Raw genomic sequence first — 25,792 nt, forward strand, 5'->3', positions numbered from 1 at the left:
CTCCATTCTTACTATACGATCCCTTTAACCCTGTCCCGTTGTTAACCACCCCTCTTTCCGCCTGAAGCGAATAGGGAGGAGAGGAATACATGTATCTACTTCTTTTGTTGAATAGAGATAAGATCAAGGGAAATGACCTCCTGCAATATTGATATTTATTTCGGTTGATATCATATCATTCGATTCACTTTCATAGACAAAGCTTTCCTCAGTTTTGCGATATAAACCGTGGAAACCTGTTTTTGCTGAATAAAGCAAACAAGAAGACGTTTTTATTGCATGTGGTTGAGGTGACCCATTTTTCAGTGCTATAAGGTAATAAGGAAATCTTAATGGCCTGAACAGGACTGTCATCGGCACAGACGAATATAGTGCAGGGAGTACACCAATATACATCGACTAGTATGTCTTATGAAGTACTGGCAGTCAACATGTTTACATGTACAATATTTTTTTATTCTTCAGGACTTTACATTATTGGACATTTTATAAATATATTATGTGTATATACAGTACTATCCGCATAATCGGGTAGGCTCGGGCAGAGCGTTTCTTACCCGATTAAGCGGAATACCCGATTAAACAGAAGAACACATCTCATTCACAATTGTGACCGTGCACCTCAAAACGAACATAAAGTCGCACACACTGATTTTGCGTGAGGACTGAAAATAAGTGAAATGGGTCAACCTAGCCGAACTTGACTTTTTCATATTTTCTAAAAGAGCGGGACTTCTTTTCCATTATGTTAAAATTTTGTATCATAAAACGGGCAGGAAAGTGTGTTTTTTTAGCAGTTTATCTCGAACATTTTTGGTAGAATAGTGTGATTAGGTGTGTCTTTAGAATCCCTTTTTCATTTCTGAAAAACCCTTGTCCACACTCTTCATTTTCAACTCCAATAACTTTTGAAAGGATAGTGCTACTGCTTTGAAAGTTGGCATTAATTATAGACAGAAAGTGTTAATGAGGCATGTTTAATTTAAGTTTTTATCTGATAATCCCTTCATTGTTGTTACTCTGGTGGTTTACTTCCTGTTTTTTTTCCCATTCATCGCACAGCCAGCGCGGTTTGGTAAAGATTAAGCGCTGGAATAGACACTGTACTTCAGAGCCTCTTTTCTCAGTTCACACTTTTCCTGAGTTTGTGCTTTCTTTCAAATATTTAGATAGGTTAGGAGAGTCCATTTGATTTGAGTTATACATCATTTTAAAGCTTAAAGTCTGTTCTTTCAGAATATGGTCTTAACTAAAAATTCATGTCTGGCGACTTTTTGTTTGTTTTGAGGTGCAGGGTCACAATTGACACACACAATGTGTATGTACGTACATGCTGTGTATGCTTAACACGCGTGCTTGTAATGCACATTTTACATTAAACCTTACACTTGCTCAGTCTCGAGCAATATTATGGACATTTAAATATGTCTTCAGAATACTTTGTGGTTTGACTATCGATTCCTCGCTATTCCAACACGCAGGCGTTTTCCGAAATGAACACGTCTCTTTGGGTGCGCTAGTCACGTAGAACCTCGGGTTACTTTTCGAGAAGTGACCGAGGAAAAGAAAATTATGGAGCTGGTGAATGGTCTGATTTTCGTTGCAAACTTCTCGTACTGTGAATGTTGTTGCAGAGCAAGGGAGGAGTGCAAGTGTGTTCAACTCCTGTCTGTCTATGCAGCTGTGAGTGCCAGCTACATGTGTAATGCTCGTTTACGTGTGGCAAGTCGGTACTGGTACATGTGTTTTCATGTTTAATCACTCCCCAAATGATCGGTCTTCTTTGCAAATCAAGCAGAGAATGCGATTAGCCGTGGAAAATTTGACATTCATGATTTCTAAAAGTTTTAATCTGCGATAAAGTGTGGGTAGAAGTTAGATAAGAAGAAAATTATTCAATTCAAAGGTTTCATTTTCACTTCTTTCAATAGAATGTAAGAAAAGTATAAGTTCGACATGCGTTTGAAGGAATGATACATGGATAGCAAAGAATAGCATTTTTCCGTAGTCATTACGAAGTGATATACATTTTTCATACAAACATATATTTATACATTCCGTGAGAGAAAAAAAAGTGGAGGTACCCACCCAAAAGAATGTGCTTGTACTATGTGGGCACTTCATAGGGAAAACAAATAGGTGAATAACTTTACTACGAGTGTGCGGGAAATGAGAAAAGAAGGCACAGCATTAAAAAGTAAGCTGCCCCTAACATTTTTGGATGTATCTCAAAAAGTATTTTACGGATTTTCATAATTCAAACGGGAATGGATAGGGGATTTCATTACTCATAATATGAATGGCATATCATTGCCACGAGATATCATTATTGGTGTAAAAAAACGCATTTATGTCAAAATGCATGGGAAAAAAGTTGCACTTCAGGCAATAATGAAGCATATTGTATACATTTCCTATGTAAGTTAGCAAATGACCTTTTTAAATGGTGTGATTCTCAGGAATTTCTTCAAGTACAATGTGCTCCCCTATTAAACCGTATCCGGGACCCTAAACCGTATCCGGGCACTTACCCCCTGGGCAATTACCCTCCGGATAACTACCACCCGGATAATTACCCCCCAGGTCTTTTCCCCCTTAGGGCAACTACCCCCCGGACAACTACCCTCCTAGGGCAATCACCCTCCAGGACCATTACCCCCTAGGACAACTACCACCCGGTCATCTACCCTCCTAGGGCAACTACCACCACGGGCAATTACCCCTAGGACATCTACCCCCCGGATAAATACCCCTGGGTAACTACCCCCTGGATGAATACCCCCCGGATAACTACCCCCCAGATAACTACCACCCGGATAACTACCCCTAGATAACTACCCCCCCCCCCCCCCCGGATAACTACCCCCTGGATAACTACCCCCAGGATAACTACCACCCGGATAATAACTTCCCGGATAACTACCCCCAGGATAACTACCACCCGGATTACTACCCCCCCCCCCCCCCCCATAACCACTTAAAGGGGAAATCCAGTTCAAATATAAGTTAGTCTCATTAGAAAGAGTAAAATATTACGAGTTTAACGGTATTTTTTTTTTTTTTTAACAAAACACCCCTAGTTGTTAACGAAGTCTTTTGTCCTGCACCCTCTATTTGAAAAGATCTATAAAGAGTTGTAGTTGACAGAATCCTTTTTACATCACAGGGCTGCTCTATTTTATCCCGGCCATTTCAAGAGTGTCCCCCAAAAAACTTGAATCCTTCTTGGAATAACATGCTCTTTAATATTTCGTAAGGGGTTTCTAATTATCTCACCCAAAAGATGTTTAAAACCTGAAGTTAGGTCTCGACCAAAACCAGACGATATGATTTTTTTTTTTCAATTCAAATAGCAAACGTTGTTCGAAAATAACAATGAGAGATTTTTTTTCTGGGGGAGAGTTATTGTAAGAGGGGTGATTGTTTGGAGCCTAATTTTAATAAGGAGTAATTGTCAAGGGAGGTAATGCTCTGCGGTGATCATACCAAGGAGGTGACAATCTCTTCCCACATCCTTGATATACTAGTTGTTAATGCCCAATAATGCAGTAGGGCAATTCTGAAATGAGCGTTAACGGTATAACAGTAAAATAGTTACAAAATTGATGAAATAATGCAAAGAAAGCAAATTTAGACAGAGACGAAGTACACAAATAAAGATACAGTGCACTCCCGTTACAACGAACACGGTTATAACGAAATTTCGTTATAACGAAGCAAAACTTCTGGTCCCAAAATTATTGCCATTAAAGTCTATGGTACAAAATTCGCTTATAACGAAGACGGTTATAACAAAATTTTCGTTATCACGAAGTCTTTTCTGAGCACCACTGACAAAGAAAAACAAAAGAATGTGCTCCGTTTTAACGAAATGCGGATCGCATTCGAAAATGCGTAGCGGAACAAGCATTTTTAAAGCGTCTCTGCATGAGCGAACGCATCATTGAATGTTCACTCCGTGTATAACGCACAGTTTCCGAGGGGAACTTGCGTTATTGTAATACAATAATCTGAATTCAAATAAGGTTTTGTTTCATTGTTCCGAAGTCCTTTAATACAAAACACAAAGATTCTGATACAACTAAATGTCCGTTAGTTCGGAAATGAAAGAGGGTTTGTTATTAAGCACATTTTGGCGTTATTGGGTTCGTTAATCCGAAAATGATAGGAATTCAAAACGTTCGTTAATCGGAACATTACAAAAAGTATCGTTAATCCATGGTGGAAAAAGGAGGGTACACTAACAAAACTTAAGAATTGCAATCCTTATAATCGTCTTAAGATAAATAAATCTTCGAAACTCATTTTTTTTTTCATTAACAAAATTTCTTCGGAATAACGAACCTTATTTCATTTTCGGATGAAAAAGCCTTCGGAACAACGGACTTTCTGAATAGTGAACCTTTCTCTTTTTTTGATTTATAAACCTTCAGAATGACGAACCTCATTTCATTTTCAGATCAACAAACCTTCGGAAAATGAACAATATATTATTTTGATCTAAATTATGAACTTTCTAAATAATGATTCTGCGGAAATGCGAACCTTCAGATAAACAAACCATCGGAATCCTGGGAATGGCGAAACTTCGGAATAAGGAGCCTTCGGAGTAACGTACTTTAGTAAGAAAAGAACCTTTGGAATAGCGAACTGTAACCAAATCCTATACACCGTCATTTTCTACACAATGTGTGACAACACGAACAACTTAATGCTCTTTTTAAAATGCAATATTTAAACGAAATTAAAAAGGTATTCTCCCATTTCACATAGCTATCCAGCGTATGATGAGGATTCAATAAACAGAATTTTTTTATGCGTGGTTTCCTTCTTTTCGTTATACATTGCATGTTATATTTGTTCGGTTATAACGAAATTTCGTTAAAACGAAAAAAAAAAATGCCGGTCCTGAGCATTTCGTTTTAACGGGAGTGTACTGCACATGTACACACACGAGATAAATCCGTTGTAATGAGAGAAAGAGGAAAGGTGAGTAATGAATGACAGGAATAGACTACCTTCACGGTGGACAGAGAAAAGCGAGAGGGAAGAGGAAGATGATGGGTCAAAACCAGGGCACGTGAGGCATGCGATATAAGCTCCTCAAAATAAAGAAGTGTTACATGGAGTTGTGGTAAACGATAGATGAATATTGCAAAAAGTTTAACTCATTCTGAAGTGTAACATTTCTTCAAAATGTCTTTAGTTCAATGGTAAAGGCATTCAAACTTAAAACTTCTTTTATACTATACTATCAAGAAAAATCCGAAATTTCGGAACAGTAAAAGAAAATACAGATTTAGCGAAAATAGTTTTGGTTAAAGGCATTGACATTTACTGGATTACCAGGTAGGATATGAAGGGACAGCTTCGTTTTTTTATGAACATTGAGTCAAAATACAGAGGGAGAAATTAAGCTTGTACATAAATCGTCCTAAATGCAAACGATACAAATCGTAAATCCTTAAGATGTTGTTTTCATAAGATGATGTATCAGTATGGCATCTCCGTGATTCGTGGCAAATAATACAAAGAACTTCGTTTCCTGTAGTAATGATATTCTTTTTATTAAAAGTAAGATGGGGGGGGGGGCAATGACCAGGGAGGTAGTTACTCAGGGGGTAATTGACGTGGTGCACTGTCCTGGGGGTAATTTTCCTCTTGATATTTATAGGGGAGGGGAAGTTGTAGGCCTACTTATCCGGGGTAATCATCAATGGGAAGTTATCGGAGGGGGTAGTTATCGGGTGGAAGTTATCTGGCGTCTAGTTATGGGAGGGGGGGGGTAGTTATCCGGAGGGTAATTATCCGGGGGTAGTTATCCGGGGGGGGGGGGGTGGGGGTAATTATCCGGGGTGGGGGGGGGGGGTAATTATCCGGGGGGTAGTTATGGGGGGGGGGGGTAGTTATCCGGGGGGTAGTTATCCGCGGGGTAGTTATCCTGGGGGTAGTTACCCAGGGGGTAGTTCTCCGGGGGGTAGTTACCCAGGGGTAGTTCTCCGGGGGGTAGTTACCCAGGGAGTAGTTTTCCGGGGGGTAGTTGTCCAGGGGGTAGTTATCCGAGGGGGTAGTTATCCAGGGGTAGTTATCCGAGGGGTAGTTATGAAGGGGGTAGTTTTCCTAAGGGGGAATTGCCCTGGGGGTGATTGCCCTAGGAGGGTAGTTGTCCGGGGGGTAGTTGTCCTAGGGGGTAATTACCCTGGAGGGTAATTGCCCTTGGAGGGTAGTTGTCCGGGGGGGTGGGGGGAGGTAGTTGCCCTAGGGGGGGGGGGGGGGAATTGTCCGGGGGGTAATTATCCGGGTGGTAGTTATCCGGAGGGTGGTTTTCCAGGGGGCAGTGTTCCTAGACCCCTATTAAACAGATGTTATGCAGAATTTTTAGACAATAGGCCTTTTCAATATAAAAAATGGTACATTGTAGAAGCCATGTGATTTGTAATTCCAATTTGGGTTGATCACATTAATGTGCCTATGGCCATTTTGCATCATGCGCTCAAGTTGTAGATCGAACGTATGGAGTGGCCTGCAAGATCCCCTGACTGTAATCCAGTAGATAATCTTTGGGATATCATTAAGAGGAAAGCGAACAAAAAGGTGAAAGATGACACTTCACTGCAAGAATTTCAGCGCATCTTGCAGAGAGCATGGGCCAACATTGAGCAGCGTCAAGTGCAAACTTTAGTTAACAGTATGAGGAAGAGATGTCGACTGGTCATTGAAGCGGATGGTGGACATATCAATTATCAACTACTTCAATGTATGCTCATGAAAAGAAAGCGATAGAGAAATATGCAATAAACCATGCTTAAATGTTCAGAATCATGAGTGATTGTTTGATTATTTGTGTAAAAGTCATTGCAAATCAATAAAGTGCAACTTTTGTTTCCATGCATTTTGACATAAAATGCATTTTTTTTTTCACACCAACAATAATATCTGGTGGCAATGATTTGCCACTCATGTTGTGAGTAATAAAATTCCTTATCCATTTCCGTTTGAATTATGATAATCGGTAAAATACTTCTTGAGATATAATACAATTATCCAAAATTGCTAGGGGGAACTTACTTTTTTGTCGAGTGGTATATATGTATATGGATTTATAGTATATCATGCATTGACTCCACGAAGAAAAAACAAAGTGGAAGTGTATTTTTTATAGTTTGTTTCTTTATAATATATATATATATATATATATATATATATATACGCACGTTTTACGTAAGTCATGTTTTTTCAATATTTTTGTAATGATATCAATACGACCATGTTAAAATGCTGGTTCAATGAAACATGATCTCTACAGGTGGCTGCATGCCGAAATTTACGACAAATGGCTATTACCAAGTAGCTTTCCCGAAGAATGAGGATTTCCGTAATACGTCAGCAGTGGGCTACACCAATGGAAGCGAGATTGCTGTCCGAGTGGAGTGTGATACCGGTTTCCGCCCTGAGAGTGAACGATATGCCACGTGTGTGAATGAGGCTTGGTCCGTACAGTGGCCAACATGTCGTAAGTTTACTTTCTCCCAGGCGAGTAGGGAGGGAAGATATCGTCAGGAAGATGGGAAAGAGATTCCTTTCCCTGCACATGCTGAAACACAAATATTTTGAGATTATAACATCATTATATCATAATAATGATAATATACAGAGAAGAAAAAAGTATACAAGATATTGATATTATCAATATCTTATATACTTTTTATCTTCTATTTCCCTCTATTTTTTCTCCTACTCTCTCCGGCATTATTCATAATGCGGTAACATCAACGCTGAACAACATGTGTCAGGATAACAGTATATATATATATATATATATATATATATATATATATATTTTTTTTTTATGTAGAGCCTAACGAAGTACAGTTATTGTGGATTGAGTTAGCTCAGCTTTATACATTTGGCTCGAGGTTTGGTATGTATGACCAGAACAATTTACAATGTGTAGATGTGTGAACTTTTCCACTCTTCAGTGTTAAACAATGCGTTGCCATGGTCATCATATTTCTTAACATCAAAAACATGCAGATAAATGTGGATTGAGCAACTTCCGCAGTTTTTCAGCATATGCTTTGAAAGTTGATACATGTGACTGCTTTGCTATGAATATGCGCAAACTTCATCTTTTGTCATTGTCAAAATATGTGTAACCACGGTAACTGTATTCTTAAAAGGAAAAAAATACCAATTATCCGTGTATTTTGCTCACTCCGTTAGTCTTTGGGCATCTAAATAAAGCTTTGGCAAATGGATCAATTTTGAATGTGCAGAACACATCTTAATCAAACATGACAATGTATTTTCATGTTAACTGTTTTTTTTTAAAGAAACATCAAATTCCAGTTTTGCTTATGGGCTAATACCCTCAGGTTTAGGTGGGGGTATCAATCATACTTATAGATTTATTTACCTCTGTATTTATGGCATTTAAAGTGCACAGTTCTTTTGTGTAATAATGCATTGTTTGCTATTGCTTATAACAGTTTTACCTTGATAGATGATTCTGGGTGCATGCACTGGTCCGGGAGGAAGGCCTCGAGCCTCGGTGATTAAGTTTCCGTTTTCCTCCCCTGGCAACAAGCAGTATATGCATCGCAATCTTTGTGTCATGTAATGTGATGTTATGTTTGTACTTTGTGTTAAAATGGCAAATAAGTAAATAAATAAATGAATGATGATAATAAGATGTACTAAGATGTTATCATGAATACCGAATAATTAGGTAAAATTTGTCCCAAGATCTGTTTTGGGGGTTTTTTAAGTACAACGCCGTGATTGGACGCAAGTGCCATGTTTTAAGTTTCAAAAAGAAGGAATAACAGCACCAACCCAAAACAACCGATAGGTATTCTTTTTATAGGGTCGTTTTCATAGCACAGAGCGTGAAAAAGCACTTGATAGACACTCAATTTCAAAATCAAATCTTACGATCCTTCTGTGGCTGCTGAAGTGAGATAACAGTCCTGCGGGAAAGAACACATGCTCCACAATGTGTTCACATAATCGACAATGTGAAAAGGTTCGAATTTCAACTGCGTGAAGATGATTTCATACTGTGGTGTGGTTTTTCCTTCACGGGGAATTCACAAAGTTTAATATGTTCTGTTTTACACTGTGAATTGATGATTCACAATATGTTCTCAATGTTAAAACGCACAAAATTAAGTGCAAAGAGATTTAGCAGTGTTTTTACACTGTAGGACACTGTATTTTTACCAGCAGGGAGTATAGCTTTATTTACTAAAACTAGCCGTAAGAGTTGTGGGGAATTGAAAAACATTCATTGAGACTGTGACATTTCATTCCTCTTAGCTGCATCCCCAGGTAATTTGAGTTCCGGTCTACTGACTCGTACTGCATGAGAATCAAACAAAATTTTGTTGAAGTTTCGTAGCCAGACAAATATTCTGTATGAGAGGCGTGCAGAGACTACTTTATCATATGTTATAAGCAACGATTATAATGACTTTGATGCTGACGAAATCTCAGCAATCTCTATCCTGCATAATACGTTTTGTATTTCCATTTTCTTTTCAGGTCCCATTCCAAAGTGCATGCCACAGAGTACGACGGTAGGATGGTACACCGTGACGGTGAGAAGGCGGTCTGACCAAATTTCAACTGCCCCGGATAAAGGAGGATACACTGACGGAAGTAGTCTCAGGGTTCGAGTCACGTGTAATGTGGGTTACCGTAGTCAGCAACTTCGCAGAACAACTTGCCAAAACGGGAATTGGTCTGCACCGTGGCCGACGTGTGGTAAGAAGTAACTTGCGCCACTTTATGGGGGTATTTATACTTACCCTCCGTACAAAATAGTGTCAAAGTCCATGAAGTAATACTAGCATACGTAGAAGGTACTATCCTTTTGGGGGGATGTTTGTCATCCTGCGAGTATGAACAACTGACAAAAAACAACAAGAAGAAATTAAATGTTAAACTGCAGAAGGAATGTTGTTACAGGCCTACATACTTTGTAGAAGTTAGAATTTCTGAATGGTGTATATGGTGTAAGTATAACACTGAATAACAATGAAGGCCTAGGCAGCTTTCTGTCTAGCGTAAATGCTGGGCTCGGAAAAAGAAAAAAAAAAGATGCAACAACAATAACAAAGTACACCGATCACCTAACAAGCAAAACTAGACAGAAAGTAGTATAGGCTCACTATTCACTTCCTAAAGCGGAGAAATTGACTTGGCCCAAAGGCGAACTAGAGAAGTTGGTAGGTATAAGAAGAGAAAAAATTCTTTTCTTTACCATTTTGGTTATCTCATATATATAGTCATATCACGAAATCTCGAGTAGTTAAGAAGACGAGATCTCGTATTAGAGGGATCACTAAAAATAATGCATTAACGAGAAAAAAACAAAACAAATGCATTGCAACATTAATACGATAGTAGAATATTAGTTTGAGACTATAATAATGTCACTTTCTTACGTCGATTTTTGTTTCAAATTTACAGATTTTTCTTTTTATTCTCAACCTTCTCAGTCATGCTCACATTTTATATTTGCAGAGGTTCTGAAATGCCTGCCACCTGCTAACCCATCAGGAAGCTACCATGTGTCCCCCATTGGTGCCAACGTATTCCGGACCCCTTCGACTGAAGGGTACAGACATGGAGACGCCCTCAACGTCAGCATCGTGTGTACCGACGGTTATCGCATTCAACCCAATCAGTCCACGGTTTCAACGTCTTGTCAAGATGGCAGCTGGACGGTTCCATGGCCAACATGCGGTAAAACATGCATCTTCGATACAATACCCCTTTGGCAATTTTTTTATCAAGCGTCTTTGGTTTGACTTTCTGTTGCTAATTTTTGATGCATGTAAAGACTTTGAAGTGTTATTTCATACTGCTTTGTTTTATATCACTTACAAGGTACTTTTGATTCCCTGTGCTGTTCATACGTTTATTCATCAGTGATTGCTATCAATTTTCTAAGAAACATTATAATCCAACCCACTTATAAGACATAGTTTCTCCACCAAAGACTTTGACGTTAGATTTCTTTTTTCTCTTTGAAATGTATATTTTTATCGCCAACGATGAATTATGAAATGTATTCGTATGTATACAGCCATTTGTTGGGTGGAAAACATCTTTGAAATGAATTGAATTGCATTGTTGTAAGTTGAAATTAAAGTGAACTAAATGCATCTGAAATAAAATCAAATAAATTTCAAATTCAAAATTCAAATTCAAAATATTTTCATTTCCATATAAAGTAATACAAAGTAATATACATAACGCTTACATGAGTACATAATATCAAAAGGGACCTAACCACGTAATTTTTTACAAAACATGAATACAATAATCATAATGATATCATCTCTAGTTTGAATAAATAAACAAGTAAGCAATACAATCTTAAGTCATAACTGGAAAAGAGGAATTCACAAGAAAACATTTAAAGCTTGTATTATTCTAGAATTACTCTAGAAGGTGAGGCCATCTCAATATCGGTCAACGACTCCATGTACAAAATTTTGATATCCTGATGTCAGGCGAAATAGAAAAAAAAAGACTGTGACTAGGACAAGAACAAAAGCAGGGACGGAACAGACAGAAAAGACGATGATTTCATAACGGCATTTGTTTCTTTTTTTTTTTCAATCTAATGCAGAGATTCGTTAGTGCACCCCACCGACCACACCATCAGGATTCTACATTACTTTTCAACCTGGCTCCACTGAACAGGTTAAGGAGTAGATACACGGGATCACATACCCCTTGTAAAAAAGTACCATTAAGTACCATGGTATTACTATGGTATTACCATGGTATTACCATAGTAACCATGGTAAATTCATTTGTACCATAGTACTACCATAGTACTACCACAGAAGTACCGTACGGAATAGGAAAGTACTATTTGAAAATATAGAAGTACCGTAATGTACCATAGTACTACCATGAATGTACCATAGATGTTACGGTATTACAATGAAATTACAATACTGAACAGAGTGCCATCCTCACACGTGATACTTTCATGGTTCTCCATAGTACTTTCATGGTTCTCTGTGATACTTCCATAGTACTCCATGGTACTCTTGGACATTTTCATTGCACTTTGTGGTACTTTCACAGTTCTCTATGGTACTTTCATGGTACCTTATGGTACTTGTTTGACTGGCATATGGTACTGCTACCATAATCTTGCAAAGTTGACTTGCCCCAAGAAAGTCAAAAACATTGAAAATGATAATTTCCTCTTTAATAATCTAATTACTTAAGCTTGGCCTTTCATAGCATTGGAATATTGTTACAAGTGATTCTGTAGTTTGCAAAAAATATGAATTAGGCATTAAACAGCCTAAAGATTTCCACATTTTTCCTCATTTTTTTTATAACATTTTACTTGCCTATGGGTAAGTGAATTTCTTCATTTTAATTTGTTCACTTGCCCGACATAAGATTTTACTAGCCCCGGGAAAGTGTGCAAGTGATTGTGTCAGGCCCTGTTTTACTTCAAATATATAGTTGAAGATATGCGCGCAACTCGAAGGATTTCTTCAAGTCCCTTTCGATTTGACTTAGGCAAGGTTTACTGTACTTTATCAACTGGGCTTTGGATGCGTGAAATCAAGTTTTCCCCTTTGAGTGAAATGTATGAGTACAAGACCCACTAGAGTCTTGTTATTTGTTGCTTAGATACAGTTGCATAATTGAAATGCACTTTTCTTAATATGTATGTGTGTGTGTAATTTTAAGGCCAGGATTACGGGAATTACCATGAGTATTGTAACTTTGTGTGCTAAATGAAACACCAGTATTATGTGCCAACTGCCAAGTGCCACCAAAGTATTCACTGTGTTCTATTTGTCATGAAATCATTCAAAATATCAAATCTTGTTTTTCTGCAGTTGTATTACAACGTTAAAGTAAGTCTTTATTAAAAACAGAAAATTACTTTTTTTTTGGTTTGTGGATTATTTTGCAGATTCCTAAGGACTGTTGCTGTCTGTGTTGATTTTGAAACGGCTCATGGTGTGATGTTGGTGAAACCATCATATCTTATCGTACAGTGCTTTCATCCACCTCATTCGCCAATCTCCTTTGTGCACTTTACATTAAGAAAAGAATTATTAAGTTCGAAATGCCAGTTTTCCTCAAAGAATCCTAATGAGTGGACCTGCATGAGGTTGATGAATGCATGATTTAAGGTTGTAGTAGCTCAACATTTGTCTACTAGTATCTATTTTGATAATGCATGAAGAGGATATGCATACAGTGTATATTTTTTTGTTGTAGTTGTAATATACAGTGTGATATGCAGTGTGCATATGTACACTGCTGTAGGTTTTTTCTAACACACACATACACAGTTACAAGTGTATATAGCTTTTCAACATCTACTGTAGATAGTTGCTTATTTGTGTGTATGCATTGTACAGGCATTGCAGGCTAGACGTACCCTGGATGCCCAGGTCACTTCCTGTCTGCAATGTCATGTGATGTCTGGTTTTTATGCAAATGAGTAATAATGAATAATTATCTTTATGACAGCCAATCATTTTAAGTTACGTAATATATTCAGTATTCTTTAGCCAATCAAAATAGTTTTGCCTTTGTGGCCATTGAGAGCTGCGCTTGCAGGGTAAGTTTGCAGGCGCGCGCTAGGCCCCAAAATTTAGTCAGTCCTGCAACTTTCATAGAGTGATCACCAGTGTGTCTCTATTCTGCTTAGATCTGGCACGTGCTTGTGACTCGGGCACACGATACTGTCAGTGATGAGTTTTTATTGACTTTGAGATTAGCTACTTCACTGTAGGTCACCTACTCGATCGGTCTACGTAGACCTCAGTTGTGTTCTGCACAGTTGCCTATATACTGATTCTGATGGTGGATTCATATTTTGGACTGAGCATTATTTTTGGATAATTCCAACCCCGGAATAGCAGGCACTCCTGTGACGCTAGATTACTGCTAGAATCTACCAAGGTTTTTTATCAGTCGTACATCGCCCTAGCCTACGCACTGCGTAGACTTCTGGGGGGCGTTTCACCAACGAGTTCGTCGGAGATTTCACCGACAAATTTGCTATCAGCCAATCAGACCAAGGATTTCATTAGCTTTTAACAGTTGTCAGTGTAAATCCTTGCGTCTGATTGGCTGATAGCAAATTCGTCGGTGAAAACCTCCGACGAACTCGTTGATGAAACGCCCCCCTGATTGGACATTGACAGTAGTATGCAGTATCACATCAGGCTAGGCTATCTCCGTGGCGTAGGGAGCTAACCTCGCATTGGTCCCTACACTGACGTCTGAACCTGCCATCATTGCAGTACTCGTGCACGTCAGCAGGGTCCCTTCTTGGTTTCAAGCTGTTTCTTTCGACGACGCGGGCGCCCAGCACGGCAGTGAACATCAGTGAACAGTGAATACCACCCTCCTAGTTTCATCGTCAGCGGCAAGAGTTTTCTTCCAAGATTCTACGGATGATTTCTAGCGCCTGTGGCTGTGTTACTGTCAGATCTAACTGTCGACGGGACTGCTACCGACATATCGACTACCGCGCTAGTGCTGGACTATCCTAGCAGGTAGCTTTTATTATTAGGTCTTAGATTTATACTTGGTACAACCATGTACTACAATCCATGTTTGTAAACAGCGGCGGCCTCCCGCTATATAAACAGTGCCTGTAGTTAAGCTGTAGGTTACCTACTAGAAAAAGTAACAGTCCCTGCTGGTTAACGCGCGTACTGTAGACACTCTAGTGTAGGGCCTACAGTCTGTATACTGGTATAGGATAGGCTATCTAACGTTAGTCTATACTGTTTTAGTCTCAGTTTTGTCGGCCATTGTGATTAGAACATATGTACGTTAATGTTACAGTTTTAAGCGGCGGCCTTCCGCTATATAAACAGTGCCACAGCTGTATACTTGTCAACCAGTTTTAAGGTTAAGCGGCGGCCTTCCGCTATATAAACAGAGCCACAGCTTACTTGTCAACCACAATTTAAGAACTCTGTAGACACGCTGTGTTTTCTCTGGATTTATTTTTGATGGCTGATGCCTCATAAATAAAAATGGTTTAAGCCAAATATCTTGAACAGTATACCGACCAGTACCAAAGCCTTCGTTTGCGTGGTGTAACATTTAGTGTAAAGCCTAGAAATCTACCTGTGAATCCCGTGATCAAAAGTGTGGGGTGAATGGGCATGTGGAGTCCTTGGATTTTAGTTGTTTGTTTTTTTTTTTACTTTGAGCTGCACTGAGAAAACATTCATGTGAATGGTGTGTGTGTGTGTGTGAATTTATTGAAGTCAGTGATCAATACTTTTGGTTACGTTTCATCTGACATCACACACTCATTTAATACTTGCTAGGTATCTCATAGTACATCGAAATACAACAACACCAAACCCACTAAATCATATTACCTGTACTTCATCTCCACAAGGTCATGCAGACGTGCAATGGCATAGATTATTGCTTATAATGAGCATTTCATTCAAGCTACCACAATTAGCCATGCAAAGCATACCGGTATATGATAAGATATGAGGTGAGTGGGTTGAACTTTAAGTATTATTTTGTGCTAGTACAGTTATATACTAGTGTAGTTCTGTGGATGATGTGATACTATGTGATACTTGAAGTACTGTGGTACTAGCATGGAAGGACCGTGGTACCACCATTGAAGAACCGTGGTACTATCGTCTGGATGTACCGTGGTACTACCGTGGTAGTACCGTGGGATGTACCGTGGTACTACCGTGGAAGTACCGTGGTAGTACCGTGGATGTACCGTGGTACTACCGTGGTAGTACCGTGAAAGTACCGCGGTAGTACCGTGGATGTACCGTGGTACTACCGTGGTACTACCATGGATGTACCGTGGTAGTACCGTGGTACTACCGTGGTACTACCGTGGAAGTGCTACCATGAAAGAATGGTACTCATGGCATGGAAGTACCATGGTAATGAATGGTACTACCGTGGTACAACCATGGTAATACTATGGTATTACCATGGTATTTTTACCATGGTAAATCCATGGTAAATGTACTGCCTTCATCTGTCAATTTACCATCCTATGGTAATACTATGGTATTACCATTGTAAAAAATACTATGGTAAAGCCATGGTAATACTATGGTATTACCATGGCATTTTTACCATGGTAAATCCATGGTAAATGTACTGCCTTCATCTGTCAATTTACCATCCTATGGTAATACTATGGTATTACCATTGTAAAAGTACTATGATAAAACCATGGTACTTTTTTATAAGGGACGACGTCGTGATCATATGTAATCCAGGTTACCAAATTCACTTAAGTCAGTCCAGTGGGTGGTCGTATTGTGACAACGGTGAATGGTCTGAACAGTGGCCGACATGTGGTAAGGCAGATGTCGGCGCCTTTTAGATTCAGATTTAATTCTGTTGTCATGCACAAAATAGAATATACAGAATTGTAATGTCATTAACTTGTACATTCTGGCAATTTGGGTTACGATTAAAAAATGAACAAATATACACCATAACAATTTCTTCATATCAAATAAAATTCCACAAATTCACTTGCAAAATTTAGTGCATGACTCAAATTTTACAAGAAGAGAGAGACACACACACACACACACACACACACATGTGTCCAGTGAAGGAAGTGAAGAAAAGAGAGAAAGAGAAAGGGAAAAGGTGAAAAAGGTAGAAAAAAATAAAAGAAGTAATTGGGAAGGCTGAAGTTCCAACTATAGCTCATTATTGTCTTAACTGCAATTTCATTATCTGCAAGAGGACAGCACTTCGTATTCTTTACGCGAATCGCTGATGAGTATACTATACTCATGTCTTATGGTCTGGTATGAGTCCACTGTAAACGGTCACCTATTGGATCCTTCACAATAACATCAGTCATGTCTACAAGAACTGAAAGAAAATCGAAAGAAGTGGGTTAATTTTGATTTCTGGCCTTAAAATAAAACAATATATAGCACGAGGAAATGTTTCCAATATCCCGAGAGAAAAGGTTATCCAAGGAATCGTCTTTTGGTAAGAGTCGATCTCGGGCAGACGAATTTTCTTCAGTCTCCTCCCACTTACAACCGAAGGTATAACCCATATAAAATTCCCTTAAAGGATTGTATAGTATTGGTGGAGATGAAGATTGGAAAGTTATTTTTTTTTTTGTGAGATACCAAGAAACTTCTTATGAAAAGCATACCATTCTTAGAGGAATTCAAAGTTGTTTTTTTTTAATGACTGAGTCATCCAGAAACAAAGTAAAACAGCAAAAACTCAAGATTTTTTTTTTTTTTTGCGTATGTGTACGAGATCGATTGTTTTACTTTGTTTTTTACTTTCCACGGTAAAACAAAACAATCGTATGGTAGAAGGTGCGTCCACATTTCATTAGGATTACTCTGTTTTTTATTTCTCAGCCATTCCAAAACCTATTTTCATCAAATAAACGTTGAATTCCGTGGGAATTACATGCTCTTTCACATTTTATACGAGTTTTCTTATTATTTAACAAAAACTATATAGAAACCTGAAGTTAGGTCTCAACCACAACTATAAAATCATATTAACATATTTTCATCACCAGTGCGTCTGATGTGCTCACAAAACTAGGATAAATTCTAAAACATACCGCGTTTGAGAATTCATTGCTCTTTAATAGCGCCAAGATTGGTCTAAAAACAAAAAACAAATTATCAAGCAATAATCTTAGAACGTCATCTAGAATAACCTCACAAGTAGAGAACCAAACTTTGAACTACACATTAATTTTTGTAAGAAGTATCTACAGAGCGTAATTATTGTCATTCAAATACATGAACACACAAACGCACACACACATACACATACATACACACACACACACACACACACACACACACAAAGCTGATTTCCAATGGCCTGGATGCCCTTTAATTTACTTACTGAAGTTCTCGTGTACAGTTTGCGCACTTTTTAATAGTAAGAACAGTCTTGACGTCTGTTGACCGTCGGAAGCGTCTCGGGAACTTTATCACAGATCACCGCTGTGAGTTAGGATGCACCATGTTTGTCCTATTCATAGCTTATGTGATGTCTTCCAAGACAGGCAAGCACAAGATATAACGCAAAGAATAAAGTGCAATTGAAAGCTGTCATTCTTTGTGAATAACAATTGCCATAGTAGGTGCTCTTGTAGTTTTTGCAAAGTCAGGCAATGCGTTGGAGCACCAGATAACATAATTATCATAGAGTAACTTAGTATACCTTGTTTTATGTTTTCTTCCCTTGTTGCCTTCTGACGGCATTGAAGGTATGTTTACCTGAAACATGAAAATATTTCAAAAATGAAGAAGAATTTCATCCTTTGAAGGCGTCAAGAGCGTGAATAAACTAAAATCGTTGCAGAGGACGAATAACCATCTAGTAATCTCTTATTAATCCATAGGAATGCCATCTAATGTTTGCTTTCATTCTATTTTTTTATTTACTTGCTCTTTTTCTTGGTTGGCTAGTTGATGTATCCGACGTATTATCACATGTACATATGACGAGATCATACGCACATGTTGTGGCACTACTTGCAGATTTCAGTACTTGTAGCATCATTGTAAAATGATCGACTCCTCATCATCATTCAGTTTCCAGCGTTGCATCGAATATCGCGCTGTTAAACTGTTAAAGTGAAGGGATGCCTATGCCTGGGTGACATCACTTTTTGATATTTCACTCACACGCCTCTTATTTGCACTGTGTGATCAGTTGTTAATGTAATAACGTTTGACAATAAAAAATTGACAAAGAATAATAATCCTAAATAAGTACTTTAATCTACCAATCAGTCATTACTAGGTGCTTTTTTTGTTACAATATTTCATAATATTTATTTTTTTTTTCTCTGTTAGTCTGTGAACATATCGCGACAATGTCATACCACCCACCTCATACTGCTGACTGCAGAACACACAATTCCAGTACACCTCCTGCCACTAACGCATCTGCGTCAAAGAAGCGCGATGGCGAGAGCCACGCTTGTCCCACGTATCCTGCTATAACCAGAGAGAGAGAGAGAGAGAGAGAGAGAGAGAGGGGGGGGGGGGATGTTTGCTTGTAAAACTGTTCTATAGTTGGTCGGTCATTGGCATATCCTTATCCCCTCATGCAGCGATACAATATGGCCATGGTATAAAAGCCTATCAAACATTTCTGAACCATGGTACATATCTTAAGTGTGGGCGCTAAAGCACCAAGAAAAATGTTCTATGTATAGTATTCCTTGTGTGTGTGTGTGTGTGTGTGTGTGTGTGTGTGTGTGTGTGTATGTGCGTGTGTGTGTGTATGTGTGTGCGCGTGTGTGTGTTTGTGTGTGTGTGTGCACCAGTACCTCAAAGAAAGTACCCAACTGTAAGTCCCACATTTTGAAATATCACTACATTAATTACAATCACAGTAGGGCATGGGTTTTGTTTTTTTATATTTTGGCCATAAACCTTATCCGTAAATATACAGTTACCCTGTTGCAGCTTTGTGATCTACGTAATACTGCTTGTAATACGTGGCAAGCGTTGGTACTCTGCTCTGACTACAATGTAAAAAGCTCAGATATCAAAGATCCCAATATATGGGAGATCAGCGATTGTTCTTCTGTTATTTTATTGTTCGAACTTTTCCACGTTATATTCAAAATGGAAACCCCGCCATCTACAAAATGGATTCATCAAAGTGAGACATAAAATAAGAAAATGTGCGATCTGAGAGCTTAGCAGATTTCACGGGACGATCGTTTTATTAACAAATGAAGAGTTTGTTTGCAAAAACCGATAAGTCCATATTTGTCAAATGGAGATATTTGCCATTAAAGGTCGAGAAAAATAAAGAGAATAATAAGAAAATTTTTGCTTCTTTTGACCATAACTTCAAAAACGTACCTTTATATGTAGTGACCAATATATCATTTAAAAGGTATTATTTCGTACTTTATGACAGAGACCGTACTTCAAAATCTTCAAAAATGGACTTATCGGTTTTTGCAAACAAACTCTTCAAATAATGTGTTGTTGTTTTTTAATCATTCCTTTATCATACAGAGACATCTAAATCCGCCTTGCTCCCTGAAAGTTTATTGACTTTCAAATCATATTGAAAAAAACAGTGACACAAATCATATATAAGCAGCTCTAACATTAATATATACAAATTGCATTCAAACTGTTCTTGTAAAGCGGTGATGATCTGATGCAAAGGGCACAGACTATTTATTTTATTCTGAATTTTGATAATTTTGGTTTAACCGTCGCTGGATAAAATTACAACCGTTTGTAAAGTCGAATACATATAACGATATAAAGAAAATGATGGAAAATTCACAAAATATCTTTAATGACAAAAATATACATAACCTTTAATTGTTACTGACCATATAAATGTCGTTCCCCCTTCTCTCTGAATGAGGCAGAGCAAAAGTTCTTAAATTACAATGTAATATCTTATATCATATCATAATATGAATGTTGACTGGCTTCGAGGGAGATACCAGAAAATATTGCCCAAACTGAAAGAATATTACCCGAGTCGAAGACGAGGGCAATATTCTCTCAGTGCGGGCAATATTTATCTGGTATCTCCCTCAATGCCAGTTAATATCATGATTATTACCTATCCCCTAGGTAAATTAAGAAAATATGTGAATACGGCTATACACTATGATATAGATCAAGCCACATTTGACTACCTGTAGATCATCAACATATCGAATAATTGAAAAATTGTTCAATGTATATCATTCAACTCCAACTTCAAAGATACATATGTAGTTGCAACAGGCGAACTTCAAACACCTGAACGCTTTAACACTTTATTTTTACTTCTGTTTAAATTTGAATAGTTGTAAAACTGATGGTCACTGTGCAATTATTGAGCACAAATGGACTAGTCATTGTTTGACGCGTAGTGCTGCTGTATAAGTGGTCGACCTTGTATGAGTTGATTTATCAGCGTTCTTCTGCGGTGCGTGTAACCGACACCCAGCTGGAAAGTTTTCTTTTCTTGGTCAATCGGAATGTTTACATTTAACGCAGGGAGGTGGGGAGAGAGATTCCACTTTTTCTCTTCCCACCTCCCTGTGTAAAGTGAATGGCGAAAACCGGAAGATTGCACTGTTTGCACACATTGTTTTGTGTACGGTAAGGTGTGTGTAACCATGGACCTCCAACAAAAACGGGTTTGTTGTAGGTCCATGGTGTAACCGACACGCAGCGACGTGGCGAAACGAATATTGACTGCTGACCTTTGACCCTGCAAAATAACAACTGCTGACGTTTAACCCAGGCCTGCAAAATAACAACAGCAGTTGCCTCGCAAAATTACCTCGTATAGGTAATAATTATATAATATTGACTGGCCCTGAGGGAGGTACCAGAAAATATTTCCCAAACTGAAAGCATATTGCCCGAGTCGAAGACAAGGGCAATATGTTTTCAGTGCGGGCAATATTCATCTGGTACCTCCCGAAAGAAAGGCCAGTCAATATCATAATTATTACCTATCCCCTAGGTAAATTAAGAAAATATGTGAATACGACTATACACTATGATACAGATCAAGCCACATTTGACTACCTGTAGACCATCAACATGTTGAATAATTGCAAAATTGTTCATCAATGTACATCATTCAACTCCAACTTCAAAGATACATATGTAGTTGTAAAAGGCAAACTTCAAACATCTGAACGCTCTTGCACTTTATTTTTACTTCTCTGTTTAAAGTTGGAGAGTTGTAAAACTAATGGTCACTGTGCAATTACTTAGCACAAGTGGACTAGTCATTGTTTGACGCCTAGTGCTGCTGTAAGTGGTCAACCTTGTATGAGTTGATTTATCAGCGTTCTTCTGCGGTGCGTGTAACTGACACCCCGGACGTCCTGGAATGTTTTCTTTTTGTGGTCGATCGGAATGTTTACGTTTAAAGCAGGGAGGTGGGGAGAGAGATTCCACTCTCTCTCTTCCCACCTCCCTGTTTTACAGTGCACTCCTATTATAACGACCACGGTTATAACAAAATTCTGGTTATAATGAAGTAAAAATTTTAACTGCAATGTCATCCACTATATGTATGTCTATTGTTTATTTGTTCAGTTATAACAACATTCCGATCTAACGAAAGAAAACTGCCTGTCCCGAGGATTTCGTTATAACAGGAGTCCACTGTGTATGTAAAACACCCGGATGCTCGAGATATGCTCTAATGTCGCCTGCTGAACTCCCGACCCTGCAGAATACCAAGTGTAATTGCCTCGGAAAACTACCTCGTATAGGTAATACTTATATAATATTGACTGGCCCTGAGGGAGGTACCAGAAAATATTGTCCAAACTGAAAGCATATTGCCCGAGTCGAAGACGAGGGCAATATGTTTTCAGTGCGGGTAATATTTATCTGGTACCTCCCGAAAGAAAGGCCAGTCAATATCATAATTATTACCTATCCCCCTAGGTAAATTAAGAAAAAATGTAAATACGGCTATACACTATGATATAGATCAAGCCACATTTGACTACCTGTAGACCATCAACATGTTGAATAATTTCAAAATCGTTCTTCAATGTATATCATTCAACTCCAACTTCAAAGATACATGTAGTTATAACAGGCAAACTTCAAACTTCTGAACGTTCTTACACTTTCTTTTTACTTCTCTGTTAAAAGTTTGAGAGTTGTAAAACTGATGGTCACTGTGCAATTACTGATCACAAATGGACTAGTCATTGCCTAGTGCTGCTGTAAGTGGTCGACCTTGTATGAGTTGATTTATCAGCGTTCTTCGGTGGTGCGTGTAACTGACACCCTGGACGTCCTGGCATGTTTTCTTTTCGTGGCCGGAGAGAGATTCCACTCTTTCTCTTCCCACCTCCCCAAACCGGAAGATACCACTGTTTGCACATACTGTTACTGTTACGCAGCGACGTGGCGAAAAGCATATTGACTGCTGACCTTTAACCCTGCAAAATAACAACTCCTGACCTTTAACCCTGCAAAATAACAACCGGAATTGCCTCGCAAAACTCCCTCGTATAGGTAATAATTATAATTACATCATTAACTTTCGGACGAATAACCCATTCGACGATTTTCCACAAACTTTGACTAATGTGTCTTCCTATTAGATATTGCTGCATTCATTCAAGCCACATGTATCTAATATTAAAGTTTTAAACAATAGATGGGAACATACAGCATGGTGTTTTCAGTTACAATTCTTTTTCCTCTGAGGTGCCCAGATAGCTCAAACATAGTTTCTTGAGTAGATTCTTCCGTAATATTTTTCACAGAGCATATAGGTGCATAATACATTTGCCTATTTTTGTATTGATCATAGGCATGAACGAGCTGTTATTCTGTGTTTCCTGTGTATTCTTCAAATACAACGTAAGCCCTACATGTCTACTTTCCCTCGATATATTTTGTACACTTTGTATCTTCTGTTGAAAAAAACAAACAAACAAACAAACTTTGAATTGAGTTGAATATAGAATCAATATCCCTACACGGAAGCTAACCGCTGCTCCTAACTGATGATTATCATATCAACACATCTTTCCGAGTTTCACAAGTTTCAGAGGTGAGTTCATGAACACCGACGGGTGTTTTCCCTGAACAGTCCTGCAAAGCTCTCGAGTCCTGGATTCCTGGATTGACCTCAGCACTTAGAACAAAGATACAAAACAACACCATGCCGGAGAAGAGGCAGGAAGTGGGTTTCATGTTGCCATTATATCTCTTCCTGTTTTTGTGTTCAACACAGATGCTTTTCACCTGGATATCATGGAATCCAAACTTTGCGAACTTATAGGGAGCTGGTAGATAAATAAAAACATATCTACAAATGTTCACCCTGATATTCTCATTTCTTTTCTCTTTTTTTTTTCTGTCTATCTCTTTCTCTTTATCCTCCCCGAATGTATGTCTCTCTGTTTGCAGTTTTTCTCCTTCATATTGTTGTTTTCAAGACCATTAGAATTTCTATTTCCTAATTATTTTGTCACGGATGCATGTAAGGGAACGCGCCAGCACTGTTGCAACAACCTTGCATAGTATCTGTTTTCATTCTTTTAACCTCTTCAAACCGATCTTTTTCAGATAGAATCGGAGCGTGAAATATGCATTATCTACATTTTATCTACCTCTCTCTCTATATATAGAGATTCACACATATACATAATATATATATATATATATATATATATATATATATATATATATTGCGAGAGATAGCTCGATTTATTAAAAGGGAGAACAAGATCGAGAGCAACGTCCGCCTTTCAGTATATATATATATATATATATATATATATATATATGATAATAAAACTGGAACAAAGTTCATGCTGTATTCACCGACGGTTTATTTCTGCACACAAATTTTCCAGCGACTCGCTCTTTCTCAAATGTTGATACTGAGAGAACAATTTATTTTTTTGTGAGTACGTAACTGTTCCTGTTGAGCGTGTTTTTTACAATGTATTAAAAATGTATTTACATGTTTTTTCTCTATTGTCCTTTGTCTTTGCCTTGTGCCTCCTGCTTAATCCAGGAGACAACCTATAGGGTTTCATATTACATTATTTATTGATATAATAAAGATAAATAATAAAAAATGATAAATACCCTATAACAAAAAAAAAAAGTTTTGTCACGTAAACTGCGGTCACATAGAATGAAAGATTGAAACAAGAAATATAACCAGATAGAGGCGTATAGTATTTTTGTGTTTTGTTTTGTTTTGGGTTTTTTTTTTTTTTTTTTTACGTAGCTGTAGTTCATTAAAGGCGTTGTGGGAGGTTAGTTGAGACAACATAAAAAAAAAAAATCATCATTTTGTTTTTAATCATTCCACGGTGAGTGCAAACTGGAATATTTGTTTTTATACTCGTGGTCGAAAATTGTCAAAGAACAACAGATATTATGCAAAAAAAAAATAATAAATCCTCATGCCACACATACTAAATTCGTCATCTTAAAATTGGAAGCATCCTACATTTGACCCTTGAAGGTCCCTTTTACCTTTCGGAGCAGTAATTAAATAAGAATGTTCAAGATGACACATTTGATGCATATGTATAGGTCAGTTGTATCACAAAACATCCTACCATATTTATATATACATATATATATATATATATATATATATATATATATATACATATATATACATGTATTATATGTATATATATATATATATATATATATATTATTTCTTTGCAAAAAAAAAATCCAAAAATATAAGGAGATGTCACAATTTTTCTCGTTAAATCATAACTGTAGACGGTTAAGTCTGGAAACATTTCTATTTTAACATTTGTTAACATTTTGTATATTTAACAATACTTAACATCGATTATACTATTTCTAATTTTTACATTGGTTGCTTCTATTTGTAACTCATATTTTAGAACTAGTCAGAAGAACTAATGCTGGGTTCTTGTTTCATCTGCAAATGGTAAACAATGTCTTCAACTTTAACACCCACGACAAACATTTGCCAACAAATTGAATAAAACATTTTGTATCTATTAAAAAAGACAGCCTACCGCTGCATAATTTTGTTATGAAACATATATTATGAAACATTAAACGGTCTCGGTCTACCCAGATCTGAATTCCTGGTATGACGTGGGAAAGGGCAAAAAGTTCTGATAGAACAGAAAGTGAGAGAAAAAAAAAATGTAAAAGAAAAAGTTAAATGCATACCCTCTCATAGGCATACCGTGTCAATCTACTATTTGTACGATCAACGACCTTGCAGCTTGTATCCTCATTTC

At 37.8% G+C, this 25,792-nt stretch overlaps 1 protein-coding gene across 1 annotated transcript in view; it reads left to right on the top strand.

Annotated features, from left to right (window-relative positions):
- The first annotated feature begins 7,293 nt into the window (after positions 1–7,293).
- The window catches only part of LOC140229596 (complement factor H-like), a 166,203-nt gene continuing 147,704 nt past the window's right edge, over positions 7,294–25,792 (top strand). Inside the window, 3 exon segments of the mRNA XM_072309841.1 lie at positions 7,294–7,513; positions 9,544–9,765; positions 10,528–10,749. Coding sequence (XP_072165942.1) covers positions 7,294–7,513; positions 9,544–9,765; positions 10,528–10,749 — 664 coding nt within the window.

The sequence above is a fragment of the Diadema setosum genome, chromosome 6 (assembly GCF_964275005.1).
Source record: "Diadema setosum chromosome 6, eeDiaSeto1, whole genome shotgun sequence".
Classification (NCBI taxonomy): Eukaryota; Metazoa; Echinodermata; class Echinoidea; order Diadematoida; family Diadematidae; genus Diadema; species Diadema setosum.